The sequence below is a fragment of the Vespa crabro genome, chromosome 2 (assembly GCF_910589235.1).
Source record: "Vespa crabro chromosome 2, iyVesCrab1.2, whole genome shotgun sequence".
Classification (NCBI taxonomy): Eukaryota; Metazoa; Arthropoda; class Insecta; order Hymenoptera; family Vespidae; genus Vespa; species Vespa crabro.
Genome location: NC_060956.1, coordinates 6,195,963 through 6,212,998, shown reverse-complemented (window position 1 = coordinate 6,212,998; position 17,036 = coordinate 6,195,963). Strand labels below are relative to the sequence as shown.

General features: G+C 27.8%; 5 protein-coding genes across 5 annotated transcripts; 2 read left to right on the top strand and 3 right to left on the bottom strand.

Moving 5' to 3' along the window:
* Window positions 1-2,471: 2,471 nt before the first annotated feature.
* On the bottom strand, window positions 2,472-4,454 carry LOC124421707 (malectin-A). The gene is made up of 4 exons (XM_046957201.1): window positions 3,776-4,454; window positions 3,497-3,679; window positions 3,341-3,398; window positions 2,472-3,257 (listed from the first exon to the last, which is right to left on the bottom strand). The coding sequence occupies exons 1-4, from the start codon at window positions 4,133-4,135 to the stop codon at window positions 3,049-3,051; spliced, it is 810 nt and encodes a 269-aa protein (XP_046813157.1). The 5' UTR covers window positions 4,136-4,454; the 3' UTR covers window positions 2,472-3,048.
* Window positions 4,455-7,840: 3,386 nt separating this feature from the next.
* Window positions 7,841-11,764, top strand: LOC124421727 (GATOR complex protein MIOS). Its single transcript, XM_046957261.1, has 14 exons — window positions 7,841-8,015; window positions 8,157-8,354; window positions 8,430-8,717; window positions 8,793-9,020; window positions 9,096-9,257; window positions 9,328-9,509; window positions 9,588-9,721; window positions 9,816-9,929; window positions 10,058-10,424; window positions 10,501-10,639; window positions 10,734-10,872; window positions 10,953-11,160; window positions 11,229-11,437; window positions 11,563-11,764. The coding sequence occupies exons 1-14, from the start codon at window positions 7,895-7,897 to the stop codon at window positions 11,648-11,650; spliced, it is 2,577 nt and encodes an 858-aa protein (XP_046813217.1). The 5' UTR covers window positions 7,841-7,894; the 3' UTR covers window positions 11,651-11,764.
* A 137-nt stretch (window positions 11,765-11,901) lies between these two features.
* On the bottom strand, window positions 11,902-12,738 carry LOC124421729. Its single transcript, XM_046957264.1, has 3 exons — window positions 12,542-12,738; window positions 12,165-12,351; window positions 11,902-12,083 (listed from the first exon to the last, which is right to left on the bottom strand). The coding sequence occupies exons 1-3, from the start codon at window positions 12,620-12,622 to the stop codon at window positions 11,995-11,997; spliced, it is 357 nt and encodes a 118-aa protein (XP_046813220.1). The 5' UTR covers window positions 12,623-12,738; the 3' UTR covers window positions 11,902-11,994.
* A 93-nt stretch (window positions 12,739-12,831) lies between these two features.
* LOC124421728 (tumor susceptibility gene 101 protein) lies at window positions 12,832-15,394 on the top strand. Its single transcript, XM_046957263.1, has 8 exons — window positions 12,832-13,186; window positions 13,279-13,363; window positions 13,480-13,545; window positions 13,623-13,786; window positions 13,861-13,981; window positions 14,107-14,333; window positions 14,412-14,770; window positions 14,858-15,394. Exons 1-8 carry the CDS (start codon window positions 13,133-13,135, stop codon window positions 15,042-15,044), a joined length of 1,263 nt encoding a protein of 420 aa, XP_046813219.1. The 5' UTR covers window positions 12,832-13,132; the 3' UTR covers window positions 15,045-15,394.
* Window positions 15,379-16,171, bottom strand: LOC124421730 (transmembrane protein 258). Its single transcript, XM_046957265.1, has 3 exons — window positions 16,047-16,171; window positions 15,635-15,883; window positions 15,379-15,534 (listed from the first exon to the last, which is right to left on the bottom strand). Exons 1-2 carry the CDS (start codon window positions 16,047-16,049, stop codon window positions 15,644-15,646), a joined length of 243 nt encoding a protein of 80 aa, XP_046813221.1. The 5' UTR covers window positions 16,050-16,171; the 3' UTR covers window positions 15,379-15,534; window positions 15,635-15,643.
* Between the last annotated feature and the right edge of the window lie 865 nt (window positions 16,172-17,036).

The following is a 17,036-nucleotide window of genomic DNA, read 5'->3' as shown; positions in this document are numbered from 1 at the left end:
CTATATTGTATATACATACGTATATATATATATATATATATATATATATATATATATATATATGTATATATACTGTATGTACGTCAACGAACGCATGCACATATACATACATACATAGACGCACGTACACCAGACAAAGTTGTTCAATCTACAATGATCTGGCACAAAGAGTATTTCGTGGATTATCGTCGATAGACTAGACTTTGAATCGATATTTATCGTTAATAACAAATTCGTCTATATATATATATTTTTTTTTTATTTTTTTTTTTACTCATAATACTAACGAAAATTAGGCGTAACAAAAAATTGACAAATTTCACGTTATCGCCTGTTATTAATTTAAAATTTACATTTATCTCTTTCCACCGATAATTCGTATAAATATGAAAAAAAAGATCTATCTCGTGATCATGAAAAATCGATCTTCGATTTAGAGCATACACAATATTAACATACAATATACGTGAGTTCGTCGTTCTCGCTAATTTAAGTAACTACTTTAACTAGACAATTAACGTAACGCATTAGCAAATTGGAGCAACGAGTTGAGATTGACCGGTCGGTCTATATTGATAATGTTTCTCAAAATATATCTTGCGTATAATATATATATTTATACATATATATATATATATATATATATATATATATTGTTATCGTGGCCTATAATCATGTGAAATTTATTATAATATCTATAAGAATATGCAAGAATTACGTAATGTATTTGATAATTAGGAAATATATAGAATTTGTTTTGTTTTTTTTTTTTCAGACAATGATAATCATTATCAAAGAGAAAGTAATAACATAAAAATAATACTTATATTTGACACACTATATCAAAGTCTTTGACTCTTATATATTTTATTTCTGGCCGTCGTGTTCCCTATCATATCTCTGCTGTCTGTGATTTTAATAAAGCCGTCCCCCTTGGGGGAAGGAGAGAGCACGAGAAAGAAAGAGAGAGAGAGAGAGAGAGAGAGAGAGAGTGAGAGTGAGAAAGAAAGAGAGGATGAGTTTGGTATATGCATGAATTCGAGTTGACGTTCGCACTTAATGGACACGCAGCCATATGTATTAAGTACACCATCGCTCAACGTTGTATGAACACAGTTGTGTCGTCTAATCAAAAAAAATAAATCAAATATAAAATGTAAAAAATACTATTCACTTATCACCCGTATTATACTTTTTCTTCATCTTAATAAATATATTAAATCGAAATTGATATAATTTAATCGATATTAACAGAATAAAGGTAAGAAGTTTGTTGTTATTTATCGTAAAATACGATCTTCTCTATACTATCGTCTTTATATCGTGATACAATACACGATAATTAATTCGCAAGTATAATAAGAATTTTAAATGTATCCTAAGAATATGTTTACGTAATTAAAGATATATACGTAGAGTTATCAAAAATTCAACAAGATTTTAATATAATATTAAGATCTTTTAAATGCATCGTTAGCTGAGAAATCTATTTGATTTAACGATCAGAGTAAATTTCTTTCTTTCTTTCTTTCTTTCTTCTCTCTTTTTTTTTTTCTCAAGTTAGGGAACAATATAATACGGTGGTACTCGAGGCTATGACGTCGGGTCTTCCAAGCTATAAGTACGGCCTTGAATTGACAGCTAATTGCCAGTGATGACCATACATCAAAGACCTAGACGATCGGCAGTCACGTGATCTTCCGTTTCATGGGATGAATGAGCTTATTCCCATTAAGGAACCGTACGAGCTTCACGTACGTGTTAACACGTATGTGTAGCACACCTACAAAATCCTTCGAAGTGGCCCGACGGTCAATTGAATTTGTTGCAAGTCTTCCCCTTTTGTTGATCGCGGTCCGCGGCATGATCGATATACAACGGCATTTTAAAAGCACCGTTTGATAAGCGAATGATACTTTGCAGTACCGTGAATTTGCGGAAGTTGGCACTTGTACCGACGTGTATATCCCGATTGGACGACGATCGCACAGGGGGACTCTTAACGCTCGATCGTCGAGAAAGCAAATTTGCTTTACATTAGACTCCGAGAGTATTGTAATGAGATATGCGAATCTATATTTTTCTTTTAAGAAGATAATCTTTCTTTTTTCGATAAAGAAAAAAATCAGACATACTCTTTTGATTTTTTCTCTTTTGTTTCTTTTTCTTTTTTTTTTTTTTTTTTCATACGATTACGATATACTTTCTTAATCGTGATCTTTTTGACAAGGGCCTTCATTTTGAGATCGAAAATATGATAGAAGATTCTAAATTCAGATAAATTCTAATCTTCACTTAGCCTATGATAGCGTGTTGACAATAATGTATTTATATAATATTTAATAATTACCAAACACTGGACTTTGTTCTCCGATGTATAAAATAGAGATGATTATTTAAACGATAAAATAACGAATGGATCTTTATCAAACATGAATGAACAGCGACGAATGAAAATTATGACAACCGAATGTTGTAATAGTAACAGTTTTATTTGCTCTCATTTGCAAAAGATTAAAGATTTGTCCTTTGGTATATTTAATATGGGCTATCGACTAAACTTCATTTTGGCTTGATTTATACGTTTAACTTAGTTTTGCATTTGATCGATTATGCGCTACAAGCTTTCAATAGCTAAAGCTATCAATTATGCTGTGTGTATGTGTGCGAGGTGAAATTAAAGAAATGTAAAATTACATTTTACATCTTTTGTAAAAGTAAGATTAGAAAAAAAAAAGAAAAACATAAAATATAGTTTCATAAATCTATATCCTCGTCGAATTCTCGTACTTTTCTATTGATTATATCAATAATTCTATTGACAAATCACATACACGTACCGCGCTTTTATGTGCTCATCTATATAAATTAATAATAAATATTTGTATCTTAATAATTTAACGTTAGAACGCAAAATAGAAAGGAACATGCATCGCTACCTTTCATTCATTTACGCATTCTTTTGTACATTAAAGTAACGTAGGCAGTTGAGAACATCATCAATGTTAAGTACATTACGTTTCGGTGCATGAAATATGAACCGAGAAATTACAATCTGCATAAACAAAATAAAAGAGGTATAAAAGCTCCTATTGCTACAAAGACAGGTAACATAACAGAAGAATCATCGATGGAATAAGGATCTGGAGTACGAGGTCCACTCGTATGCCTACTTCGAACCGTTGATTCTTCTTCATCCTCCTGTATATTGTGATATTCCTCTGCTTCTTGAGGAATTGGACCTAACTGAGGAATATCTACAACATATATCATATTTTAAATTACATCAAGATAAAATTATTTTTTTGTATGAATTACATAAATTTAGATAGATATTCACCTTCTATTTTTCCTTTAATAACTGCGATTGCATTTATTTTAGGATTGTCTCTATAACCCTAAAATGATAATTTTTTATTAAAAATATTTATTAAAATTTAGTCTGAAAATATTTATATATATATATATATATATGTGTATATAATAGGCTTATTACTTTTATAAATTCAACTCTTATTTTTCCTGCTAATATATCAGATTCTTCATCATTGTATATCAATTTACCATCTTGCACTTTGAATGGAATATATTCGTCATGTGCAATACCTCTGCCAACTCTTTCAAAAATATCTAAATCTGTGACTACCGTATGATCTCCATTTAATACAACATCAAATACCTGACAAAATAATATAATTAAAATACCATTGAATTATCAAATATATTATATTTACAATTATATCTTAGATATGTAATAAACAAATCTTAGATATACCTTCATGTTTGGCGAATTAAAATAGACTTCACAAAACTTTAGGACCATGACATATTCTCCATCTTCGCTTATAGGTATATCGTATCCAAAAGTACTATGATGATAACGTTCTGTCTGATATAATATTTGATCTGCGCTATTGACGCGTCCAATGAGTAACTGTTTGCCATAGTCAGAAGCAGTACCGACTTTTCCCATTAAAGGATCTCTAGCATAACGAATTCCATAACTATCAGTGTGAGATTCACCTCCAGCGTTTACTGCATATATCACTTCTAAACAAAATGAATCTAACACACAGCTGCTCAATATTACTGTACATAACAAGAATAAATGTAACCTCCATTTTAACGGACACATTTTCACCCAATAGTTATCATACGAATTATAATAATTCAACTCTTTTGATATAACAATATGTTCATGACTCGTTTCTTTTAAGTTAAATCGTTCAGTGAACGATGGGGGTTAAGTTTATAAGGCGTTTAGAATAAAACCTGTAAAAAATGATCTACGTAAGATCATATAAATAATAAAAAGAACTACTAAAAATAATAAACATATGATTTGAATGTCTTAGAAACTGTAGATAATATTTAAATTATTAAGAGAAATTATCATATTTTAAAATTCACATGCACCATCGACAGTTGCTAACGGCCATGATTATTATCTATTATCAAAGCCGTATATTCATCATACTTGGCATTACAGTGTCGCATACAACGCCATCTACTTAAAAGTTAGTTCAATTACAAAATCGAATTATCTTTATTTCTATCGATAAAGTAGAAAATACAAAATTTCAATTGATCTATTGAGTATTGCATAAAAATTTATTTCTAACCTAATTGGGTTACTGTTCTCGACGTGAACGACGATAGGTAAATATTGCAGTGGATTGTATGTAAACAGAAATAAATTTTTGCGATTCTTTATTGTTACAACATTTAGTAAATATTATGACGGGAATTAATAGCGCTTGCAGATTTAACTAGAATTATTCTGACTCTTTGTATCTTTCGATAATATTTATAAGATACGATTCTTAATAATTTCGTATAAGTAAAAAAGTTATATTTCGTATAACTTTCGTATAACTTTAAAATAAACAAAAGAATATCTGTCAACATTCTCTCCCTTCTAATTATATTTCAGGTAATTCATAAATGACTACCTGAATGACTGCTGCTACGTTTTACATATCATATGAAGAACGCTCATTTAATCGCTCATAACATCAAAACTAAAATTTTTATTTAAAACTTTGGATACATATTTTTCAATAGTTTCATTAACAATTTATGGAATAAAAAAAAGTTCAATGTATATTGGAAAAGATTTTGAATTATATTTGTACTATAAAAAATCTATTTTTAAACCATCAGTAACAATAATAGTATATGAATTAACATATCAAATGAATTATAATATTGATTAGGACATTGCAAATTTAAATTCATATTATAAATAATATATTTTAAATTCTTGATTTCACTTAAAGCACATTCTTAAATATTTAAATGAGATATATAAAGAATATTTTAAAGTATATTTTTTGTATTTTATACTTTTTGTAAAACATAAGACAGCAGAGATATTATAAAAACAAAATTTGAATTTTTTTCTTCTTTACATCTTCATAGCCAGTCAATATATTTCAATTTTTTAATCTTTCTAATATTTACATTTGATATGATTTATGTATAAGGAAATAATTTATCAATAAAATACCACTTCACCTCCAGCATTTACTGCATATCATTTCTAAATAAAATGAATCTAATGCACAGCTACTCAATATCACTTTAAATAATAAAAATCTCCATTTTAACGGATACATCATCACCCAATAATTTATAATAATAATTCAATTCTTTTCAAATAACATATTCATAACTTGTCTCTTTTAAGATTGTTCACCTAACTTCCGTTACTAATGTATGCGATTACAGCGATAAATATGGACAAAACATGAACTACAAACAAAACACTGTCTTCACTATGCATCTATTTAATCGGTATACAAGTTTGATAGATAATGACCCTCTCGCGCGTAATTAAACAAATGAGTTAATGTATGACAGAAATTTTCGCATGTAGTAAAAATAGTATTAGATTTGACAAAAGTAGGATAAGACTATATGTCAAATTATATTTTTAATTGTACAAATTTAATATTTTTTGTTTCTAGTTAAATTTACATAAATAGCCGATGCGTATTTAAGCAAAATTAGGTCGATTTACTCGCGATAGAATATAAATATATGAGAGACAATAAAAAGAATAGTAGAAAGTAAGCAACCTGATCCATATCTTGAATTCTGAAATATATGGATATAATGATGAACATAAGTTGAATAGAAAATATAGGTATTTAATTTTCAAGCGTAAATAAAAATAAATAAAGAAATAAATAAGAATAAATAAGAAGTAATAAGAATAAGTAAAAATAAACGAGCATGAATGAGAACAAATAAGAATAATAAAGAAATTAGAATTCTTTATTGCCTTTCTCTAAGAAATTATTTTAGAATTCTATTATATCTAATCAATTTATCTACAGAAATATGATTAACAGTGAAAAATGTAAATATTAATAAGTTTTAGTTAAAAATAGAAAGAAAAGATTCTGAAAACACATTAAACTATATAGCCATTCGCCTGGTAGTCCTTGAATCGAATTAGATTTTGATAGATCGCAAGTAATACCGACACAAGTTTCATCAAATGGAAATTACAGCATGTGGAGACTTCTAAGCTGATAGTGACTACTTTAAGTAATACATTCTCATTGTTGGCGAAAAAACATGTACATACTAACGGAAAGATCAGTCTTTGCTTAGGGATAGCAGAACCATCACAACATTAGAAATTCTATTATCATTATTGAATATTCATGTTTTTGAAATTTAAAATATTATAACAGAATTCTTAATAGGACTTAATCACGTCTGCTAATATGCTCATGAATATCCTCCCTACTTTGTATGCACGAAGAAAAAGAGATATTTTTTATCTGCATATTAATAGTTAATTATTATATTGACTTTATTCAATTTTACTTTACCGACCGATGATAATAAATTTTTATCAAATTGACGATACAACAGATTTTCTATTTACCGACTGATGTTAAAATTGATTTCTTCCTATCGATAAAACAGATCTCTATTAACAAGAATTTGAAATGTATATATGTGATTCTTTTAAAAGAAATAATGCATAACATAAAGATGCAACATTATTATATTACTCTAAGTAATAATTGTTTAATTTACTTTTATATTTATTCTCTTCAATAAAGCATTATATATATATATATATATATATCGATAAATTTATTAAATAAGAATTTTATTTTCGAAAAAAGGAACAAAGAAAAAATAAAAAAAAATATTTAGGAAATCTCTTCTTTTTTCTTTCCCTCTCTTTCTCTCTCTTTCTCTCTGAAATCGCATACGCTACGAGCGAAAGGTGATGTACAGCCGGCACGCATTACAGTCTATGACGATTTCATTCAGACATCTGTTAAAATGAAATTACGAATCTTACTTGATTTTTTTTATATTTGGCCCATAAAAAGTACGGTAAGTGTGATTTGTGCTTCTTACATATACGTGCCATGATATATGTATCACGAGCTTGATTCATATATCGTATGTTTAGCTCGCAAAGAGTATCTTTAGTCTCACATAATAATATTGACCAAAGGAAAAAGATTCAATTCAAATAATTACTAATTAAAATAAATAAGACTATTTGCATGTTTCTTTTTATTATTTACTTATGTGACATTTTATTTTTTATTTGTGTGCCCTTTTTTACGATTATGATATATATATGATCATTATGAATGAAAAATATTAAACAAATTTTTGTCAGAATATTAACATATGATTGGATGATTTCAATTCCTACGAAATATTTCTTGACCAATCAGAATGCATGGTTGATAAGAAATCTGTCTGTTTACACTAGGGATGTTTGTAATTGGAAAGCATTCACTATTTATTTGTCACCGGAATATGCGCAAGTGCAATACAATACAAGTTAGAATGAAGGAAACTTGTGTTTAAGAGAAGTTTAATTTTAATATTGAATGTGTTCTCAATAAAAATGAGTAGTGTTAAACTTGATGTATTGTGGTCACCGGTTCATTCAAATAAATTTATTACATGGGGAACAGAAATATGTCTTTACGAAGTTGCAGATATAAAAGATGGTATAAGACAATTATGTGAGTATGTGATTATCAAAGAAATTGATAAAAGAATATTTATTTGTTTATTTAAATTTCTATTCGATTTTCTTGTATGTCATATTATATATATATATATATATGATTTAAAAGGTGTTTTATATTTTTTATTTTACATAGGTATTAAACTTTCTGATTCTACTGTCGCTCATTTATTAGCAACAAATACAAATCATCATTACGTTAAATGTATTGATATATATCCTCAAGCAGAATTAGATATATTATTGGCAGTCGGGCAAGATGATGGAAAAGTTGTTTTAACTACGTTTGGCCCAACTGTATTTGATTCTTATGGTTATGCTGGTAAAGAACTTGGTAAGAAATCGAAATGTTTTTCTTATATGAAACATTTAATATACCAAATTAATATTTATTTATAAATTTCTTTAGTCCCTAAACATGCAAGACAATGTAATGCTGTAGCATGGAATCCAGTAGATTCAAATTTAATAGTTACTGGTTTAGATAAGCATCGAACTGATCACTCTATTCTTCTGTGGGATATAACTAAAAATTCTGAAAGAATTTATCATAACAATACTCAAGCGGATCCAAATAGGCCAGTAGCAGAATTGGCTGTATCAGAAGTAATACATTCATTTGATTGGTTTAAAAGTCAACCAAAATGTTTAGTTGCTGGTGCTAATAATAAACAATTAAAAATGATTGATTTTCGAGGTACTAACATAACGAAATAATTAAATTAATTAAATATAGTATCCTCTAATATTGTTTATTGAATTTTTTATTCAGATTCTGCTAAAGTAGTGAATGCTGCTCCTACAAAAGCAGTGTATGACTTATCAGTAAATCCACATAATAACAATTATCTTCTTTCACATGTTGATAATCAAATTACTATATGGGATACACGATGGTTTGAGAAAGCTGTTCTTACTTTATCACAAGGAAAACCAGTTACAAAAGTTTTATGGTGCCCAACAAGGCATAACTTATTGGGAGCATTACAGAAAGATTCAGGTATTATTCTATTTAATATAAAAAATCTATTTTCAGATAAGATTGATATAAAATTTGTTTTTCTTTGAATTGCAGTGGCATTACACTTATATGATATACAGCATTGTGGAATGGGAGGAGGAGAGGATGCAGAACTTGGTGCACTGGAAAGAACAGTAGCACCACCATGGCATAGTCCAGTTAGTTTTGCATGGCATCCAACACATGCATATCGTTTATTAGCAATATCCCAACAAGGTTTGTCTTAGAAAAAAAAAAAAAAAAAAAAAAAAAATCGGATAATATATATCATTTCTTTATATTACAGGACTTACAGATTATACAGTTTGTGAAAGAATTACTGTTAATTGGTCTACTAGATCTTACATGGCATGGAATCATGCTTCAAAATCATTTAAATACATTTGTAGTAATGATAATATTTATAAGTCTATCGATGACATTTCTATTCTAACTAAAACAAGAGCCTTAGCGGACTATGGATTACTAGTGAGTCCATAAAAAATTATGATTTATATGTGACATGTTTTTTTTTTAAATATACAATAAGTTATTTATTAATTACAGCCTGAATTGGCACAAAATGGCGAATTAGCTGAAAATGATACTCTTAAAAATTTATGGCAATGGTTGTACCTAAGTCGTTCTCTTGTAGAAGATGGAACTGTACTAAGTCCAGATAATAAGCATCCTGGTGTAAGGTAACATAAACTTATACAGTAATATAACTGCATATATTAATATATGTATATCTATATATATATATATATATGTATATATATATATTTATCTTAGAACACTTTTGAAATTGGATGGACAGCAAAATTCTAATAATGGTTTATTAAAATCAGAACTTACTCATCGGCCCTGGGCAGATATAGGTTCCACTCATACTGCTAAGATTTATAGGTAATCTGTGCAGGTAGAAAATACTACTTTATGTCATAAATGATCAATTTATGATCAAAAAAAGAATTATATTGTTATGTGAACAAAGTATACGATATAATTATATATAAATATTCTCATAAATATAGGTCTGCAGATAGAGATAAAGGTCTGCTATTATGTGGTTGGAGATTTGAGAAAGATACAAATGCTCCATATGAAAATCTATTCTTAGATAGATTGGTAAGAGAAGGAGCATATCCCAGAGCTGCTGCAATAGCTGTTTTCAATCTTTGTTTGCGACAAGCTATAGAAATATTAAATCGTGGTGCTAGAAAAATGTCAATAGCTACAAATTTAAATATTGTTGCTATGGCAATATCTGGCTTTTCAGAAGATAGAAATAGCATGTGGAGAGAGTCATGTTTAAAATCTAGATGCCAGCTCTCTGACCCTTACTTAAGAGCTACATTTGCTTTTTTGACAGCAGATAATGATTCATATGAGAATGTACTTGTAAGTAAATTTTTTTTTCGTGTAATTTCTTTATAAGAAGTTATAATTATTAATTCATTTATTTATATAATTATAGAATGAAAATGGTATGGCTGTAGAGGACAGAGTTGCATTTGCTCTTATGTTTTTACCAGATAATAAATTAATTGAATATATAAAAAGATTAACACAAAACTTAGTCGATGAAGGGAATTTAGCAGGTTTTCTTTTGACAGGTATAGTGCCATTAAATTGAATAATAATACGAATTATAATTGTCATGCTATAATTAATCTAATTACTACAATTTATATAATTGTTATTTTTTAGGAGCAAGTTTGGAAGGTATTAAATTATTAAATAGGTATTTAGAAATATCTGGAGATGTACAAAGTTGTAGTCTTATAGCTATTAGAGCATTATCATCTAAATTACTTCAAGAGAATCAAGTTCAAGTATGGATAGCTAGGTACAATAATAATAATAATGAAATTGCAATTATAAGTATAGAGATATTTTATAGTATATTTTTTATATTGGATATTATAGTTATAGAGATCTATTAAATGCTTGGAAAATGTGGAATCAACGAGCTCATTTTGATATTGCTATGAGAGCTTCTACAAATGAAAAACCACCTCCACAAATATATGTTTCTTGTAATTTCTGTGGTAAAAGTATTTCTGCTTTTATGCAAGGACTAAGTAGAGCTAGAGGACCATTTGGCAGATTAGGAAGTACTTCTAATAAACTAAAGGTAACATTTGTGGATCTTGAAGCGTCAAAATAAATATATAAAATAATATTTGTCTTTGATTGTTTTAGATGTCTTCATGTCCTAGTTGTCGAAAACCATTACCACGATGTGCAATTTGTTTAATGCATATGGGTACTGTTAGTGGAATTCAAATGACTTCTGCTGGAATAAATAGAAATGAGGATGATAATAAACTTACAGAATTTAATAATTGGTTCACATGGTGTCAAACATGCAGACATGGTGGTCATGCTGATCATATAACCCATTGGTTTCGGTAATATAAAAAGATTTATTAATTTTATATAATTTCAATCAAAAGTTATATAAATTGAACAAATTAATATTTTATATGATTAAATTTATAAAGTTTCATATTATAAATGAAATTCAATATTACAGACAACATTCTGAATGCCCAGTAACATCTTGTACATGTAGATGTTTTTCATTGGATGCATCCTGTAAAATAGGAGCGAGTGTTATGTAAATAAATGTGTACATACGTACATATTGTACAGTCCTATAATATTAAATACATATATTTAGATTAAAAAGACTACATTATATATATATATCTCTCTCTCTATATATATATATATTAATTTAATTATATATATTTGATAGAAAAGTTGATTATCTCAACTTACATTAAGATTTTAAAAATAAGTATTTTGTTTTAATAAAATATATTATTAATTCTTATTATATTATTCTTTTTACAAATAATTTTACCCTATGTTTTTACTTATTCAATTTATATTTTATTTGAAAACGATAGGAATATTAATACATATTATCTTTTTTTTTCATTTACACAATTTCACACAAAATTTAATATCCTGAGTCACTTTCAGATATCATCCATTTTTTTGTTCCTAATACATTCAACACAGCAAGAAGATCATTGTATTGATTTGCCTCTGTAATAAGTAAAACTTTTAACTCTTTTAGAACTATATTATATGTGTCATTGAGTAAATGAAAAAATATAATGAACTTACGAAATTTTGCTGTCATATTTGAAGGGAAAAGGATATAACTGTTGCACGACATAGTACCTTTAGATTGTACAGTTCCATGTATTTCTATATAACCTTCTGCATTAATATCAAGAGCTTCATTTAATGTTACATTTATTTGTACGCCATCCGTTGTAAGAAGTTCTATATTTCTTCCATTTGAACTTTTCTGTAAAAATGAATTGTAAATGAAATTATAATTATTTACATATGCTTTAATAATTATTAAGAACAAAATCTTATGAATAACGATCAAATAAAATATGATATTATATTGTGAAATTATTTTGTAATTATTAAAGCATTTTATATTGTATATTATTAATGTAATATTTATAAAGACGGTTAATGATTCTTACACGGTTAATGGTTCCGAGTAAAATAACTTCCTCTCCTATATTTTGCCCTAAATAACGTCCATTAATACGTTTCTTTGCCATTTTCTCTTTCTTTTTATTTATAATATAATTTATTATTTAGAAATACCAAATAATAACCATTAAACAAATCTAACCATTATTTTTATTAGCAAAGAGCGGGATAAACTATATTTCATATTTTATTTTTCACTTACGCCCTCTATTATAGTCATCGATGATGTCGACATAATAGAGTAGACTACGTGTATTCCAAAGCAGTCTATAATAAAAATATGATGCTTGATTAGAAGTGAACTCTTTTGAAGTGAACTGATCGTGTATATAGGGTTTAAGATAGCCAAGCCTATATAAAATATCTGGTTATTTCTGAGAAAGATAAGGTGCTGATCTGGTATCATTAGACAGATTGTTTAATTTAATAAATATATCTTTATATTTATACTGGTACTGATCTTGTGCTAAGAAAAAACGTGCATATGTGATTTATTACATTAATTATTCCTTGCCATTGTACATAAATTACATTTCTATTAGTTTGTATTCAAAAAAAGTTTCTTAAAAGAAGTCTAAATGGTCAAAATGACACCTCAGGATGAAGGAAAGATAAGACAAGGGTTGGCAAAGGCAAGTTTTATATGTAAAATTTTGAAATTACATTAAATCGAATATATTTCATTGGTTATATATTTATTTTATTAAAATTTTGAATATTTTAGTATCAAAGTCCAGAAATTACAAAAAATCAGGTTCTAAATGTTTTGTCAACGTATAAAGGTTTGCAATATGAAATAAAACCATTTGGTAAGTTATGATTTAAAAGACTATTTACATGTATCTATAATAGTATGTATAAATGTTATCATTATAAAATGATTTCAAAATTTTAACAATTTATGTTACTCTTGTGTTATCTACAGTATTTGTGGATGGTACTCAAAAGGAATTATTCAATTTACAAGGGACAATACCTGTTACATATAAAGGTAATTATATGTATACAAAAGATAATTAACATAAAACCATCTAATTAGAGTTAATTTTTTTTGTATAAACTTTACAGGAAGTCGTTACAATATCCCAATATGTATATGGTTAATGGATACATATCCAAATAATGCACCAATATGTTATGTTAAACCAACATCAGATATGAGTATTAAAGTCAGTATGTATGTTGATCATAATGGCCAAATTTATTTACCGTATCTTCATGATTGGTTACCAGTAAGTAATAGATACGAATCTTTATGTTAATAATATAAAAAGGAGTATTTTCTTTTTCATTTTTATTCATTTAGCATACTTCTGATTTACTTGGTTTGATACAAGTAATGGTCGTGACATTTGGAGAGCAGCCACCTGTATATGCTAATTCACGTAGTGACACACAAATAAATACATCACCATATCCTATCCAACGTAAGAATAATTGTTTTTTTTTAATACGAATATGTTAGATATTACGAATTGATATATTCATTTTATTCAATAAAAGTGAATTATTACATGTTAATTTAATGTTATTATTGCGTGTATTTGATTAGCTTTCATGCCAGTACCTGGTACAGGATCTACTATGCCAGGAAGTGGATTTATGTCATATCCACCAAATTCACAATATAACACTGGAAGTAATATGTATCCTCCCTATCCAACGTCTGTAACATCAAGTATTCCATATCCAGGTTATGGAATGTATCAGAGTGGTGGTTTAAATTATCCAGGACAAGGACATAGTGGTTCTTATCCTTATCCACCTGCTACACAGCCAGTGAGCTATATTTATGAACTTTGATAAATTATTTAATATTATGAGAAATTAGAAATGATCAAAGATTTATTTTACAAGTCGCCCACAGTACCAGGAAGTTCTGGTGGAAGTTCTGGTACTATCACAGAAGAGCATATTCGAGCATCTTTAGTCTCTGCTGTAGAAGATAAATTACGTCGCAGATTAAGAGAACAATTTTCTCAATTGCAAGCAGAACTTGAAACGTTGCGTCGTACTCAGCAAGAACTTAATAGCGGTTCTGCTTATCTTTCAGAGTTATTTGATAAATTAAATAAGGAAAAGGCAGAACTCGAAAAGAATACAATTATTCTCCAAGACAAAGAGGCTGAATTAGAAAAGGAAATAGCAAAACTTTCTGATAATCAGTCGATAGATGTCGACGAAGCTGTAACTACTATTGCTCCATTATATAAACAGTGAGTCTTTTTATATAAATATTATTCATCTTTTTTTTTTTTTTTTATCATGCATAATGATTATATATATATATATTTTTTTTTTAGGATGCTAAACGCATTTGCTGAAGAAGCTGCTACAGAGGATGCTATATATTATCTCGCAGAGGGATTGCGCTCTGGTATTATAGATTTGGATGCCTTCCTTAAACAAGTGCGACAACTTTCACGTAGACAATTTATGCTTAGAGCTCTTATGCAACGATGTCGTCAGAAAGCTGGACTGGCAGGTTGAACTGTCATAAATTTCTATATTAAAATCTTTTATTATAATGTATTTGTAACAAAGTATATAATTTTCACATTGTGCAAAAACATGAAAAGTGCATTGTATGCATCAGTTGTAGTAGGAAAACCGGTTATGTTGTAAAGTCTATGATAGTTTATCGATATGTATAATATTCCTTCGAACAAAATACATTTTTACACATTTTCCTATACCGTTAGTGCAATCATCGATATATTATCAACATAAGAACAAATAACGCACCCAAGCTGTTATATAAATGATTTATGTTATACTATTCTAAATATCACGCTAGGTAATATAGAATAAAAGAACACATTCATAATATAAAAAAGATACTCAATAATGTTTTTTATTTAATTTAACGTATTAATAATAATGGATTTCATGTGATAAGTTTTCCTGCTCTTTCATTTTATAAATATATTTTGTCATTCCAACGAATGTTACGTATTTATTTTCTTTCGCATTGATCAAACTGGAAAAAAAAGAAAAAAAGAAAAAGAATTATATTCCTAAAGATTCTTCTATGAATATTAATTTATGATATAATGTGTTATAACCTATAACGATCTTACCTAAAATATTCATACATATATTCCCACGCATAAGAGTAAAAATAATACACCAAATCCAGAAAATATAGCTGCTACTAAAGAGATTAATAATTCTTTGAATATATCTCTTGTGAATTTGGTGCTGGTAACTTCGTATACGAAGAACCATGCTGTGAAAAATATTCCAATTCCAAGTAATACTATCGCAAGCAGTGAAAAAACAGCTGGATTTACCGGCGAGACATATCTTGTCATAGATTCAATTTCCATCTAAATAAATATAATTATATGATTAATACAAGACATAAAAGAGTTTCGTTTATTTTTCATAAAGAAGGAAAAATAAAAATAACCTAAAACGATAAAATCGAGAAGGAATATTAATCAAAATGAAATAAATATGTTTTATGAGAAGAATTTATATAAAATTTACCATTTTTAAAATGATATCTATTACGACGTGGCTCTTTGTCACTTGACAAACTCAACGCTATTCAAAGCTCTTTATGTATGGTATCATACAAATGAAATAAGAACATGAATTACAAAGATTCAATTAGATATGACTGTGGAATGAAAATATCGGTATGTTAAATGAATCGATAGTGTAACGATATATCGATACATTTTTATCGATCTATAAAATTGCGCGAATTTTATTCGAATTTTAAATTTGACATTTCTTATATGACGTTTGTTCAAATTTACAAGATGAATAAAATTCTTCGTAATTTTGTGACATCAATTTTCGATATAAACGATTTTATATTAATAATAATTTTTAGTTAAATTAATTATATTAAATGATATGATATGATATAATAATAAAAAGAATACATACACACACACACAAATATATTTGTTATTGAGAAATATACTTGTTATTGAAAAAAACAAATGTATAAGGAAGTATAATATTTTTAGAAAAAGAATATTTACATCGTAAAATTCGTTATCGTTAGTATCGATGTAGCTATTGTAAACAGTATTTCAGTTGGGGTACAATAACGTGACCATGAAATTAACGAAATGGCCAATTATGATTATGATCAGTCGACTCGGTTCGCTACCTTAAATTCTTTCTTTCTTTCTTTTTTTATTTTTTGCTAAACTCGAGATATCTTTCCGTTTCGCCGAACCGTTTTGTATGTTGGTATGTAAGTACTTACTTACTCCATAATGAACATGCGATTGTAGTGGAATTTCTTCCTCAGCTTTCTATTTCTTTGGATATTTTCACCTTAATCAATCCCCCTCCATCTTTTCTTTGATATTCGATATACGATCGTTGTGAGATATTATTTGAATTTGTGGTTGAAAGTTTCCCAATCGATTACATGATGCGTGCATCAAGAAACTCGTGTAATATGGTTGATGGAGGAGAGATCAAGTTTTTTAAATCTTGATCTTTATAACTTATTAA

Excerpts from the sequence above, each read along its gene's own strand:
- LOC124421707 (XM_046957201.1), bottom strand. The coding sequence starts at position 4,135 with ATGTGTCCGTTAAAATGGAGGTTACATTTATTCTTGTTATGTACAGTA. Across the intron at positions 3,680-3,775 it reads TTAATTCGCCAAACATGAAG|GTATTTGATGTTGTATTAAA; the intron begins GTATATCTAAGA and ends TTATTTTGTCAG. Across the intron at positions 3,258-3,340 it reads TATTAAAGGAAAAATAGAAG|ATATTCCTCAGTTAGGTCCA; the intron begins GTGAATATCTAT and ends TATATGTTGTAG.
- LOC124421727 (XM_046957261.1), top strand. The coding sequence starts at position 7,895 with ATGAGTAGTGTTAAACTTGATGTATTGTGGTCACCGGTTCATTCAAAT. Across the intron at positions 9,930-10,057 it reads CATACTGCTAAGATTTATAG|GTCTGCAGATAGAGATAAAG; the intron begins GTAATCTGTGCA and ends TCATAAATATAG. Across the intron at positions 10,640-10,733 it reads AGCAGGTTTTCTTTTGACAG|GAGCAAGTTTGGAAGGTATT; the intron begins GTATAGTGCCAT and ends GTTATTTTTTAG.
- LOC124421729 (XM_046957264.1), bottom strand. The coding sequence starts at position 12,622 with ATGGCAAAGAAACGTATTAATGGACGTTATTTAGGGCAAAATATAGGA. Across the intron at positions 12,352-12,541 it reads TACTCGGAACCATTAACCGT|AAAAGTTCAAATGGAAGAAA; the intron begins GTAAGAATCATT and ends TCATTTTTACAG. Across the intron at positions 12,084-12,164 it reads AAATATGACAGCAAAATTTC|AGGCAAATCAATACAATGAT; the intron begins GTAAGTTCATTA and ends TACTTATTACAG.
- LOC124421728 (XM_046957263.1), top strand. The coding sequence starts at position 13,133 with ATGGTCAAAATGACACCTCAGGATGAAGGAAAGATAAGACAAGGGTTG. Across the intron at positions 13,546-13,622 it reads AATACCTGTTACATATAAAG|GAAGTCGTTACAATATCCCA; the intron begins GTAATTATATGT and ends TAAACTTTACAG. Across the intron at positions 13,787-13,860 it reads ATCTTCATGATTGGTTACCA|CATACTTCTGATTTACTTGG; the intron begins GTAAGTAATAGA and ends TTATTCATTTAG.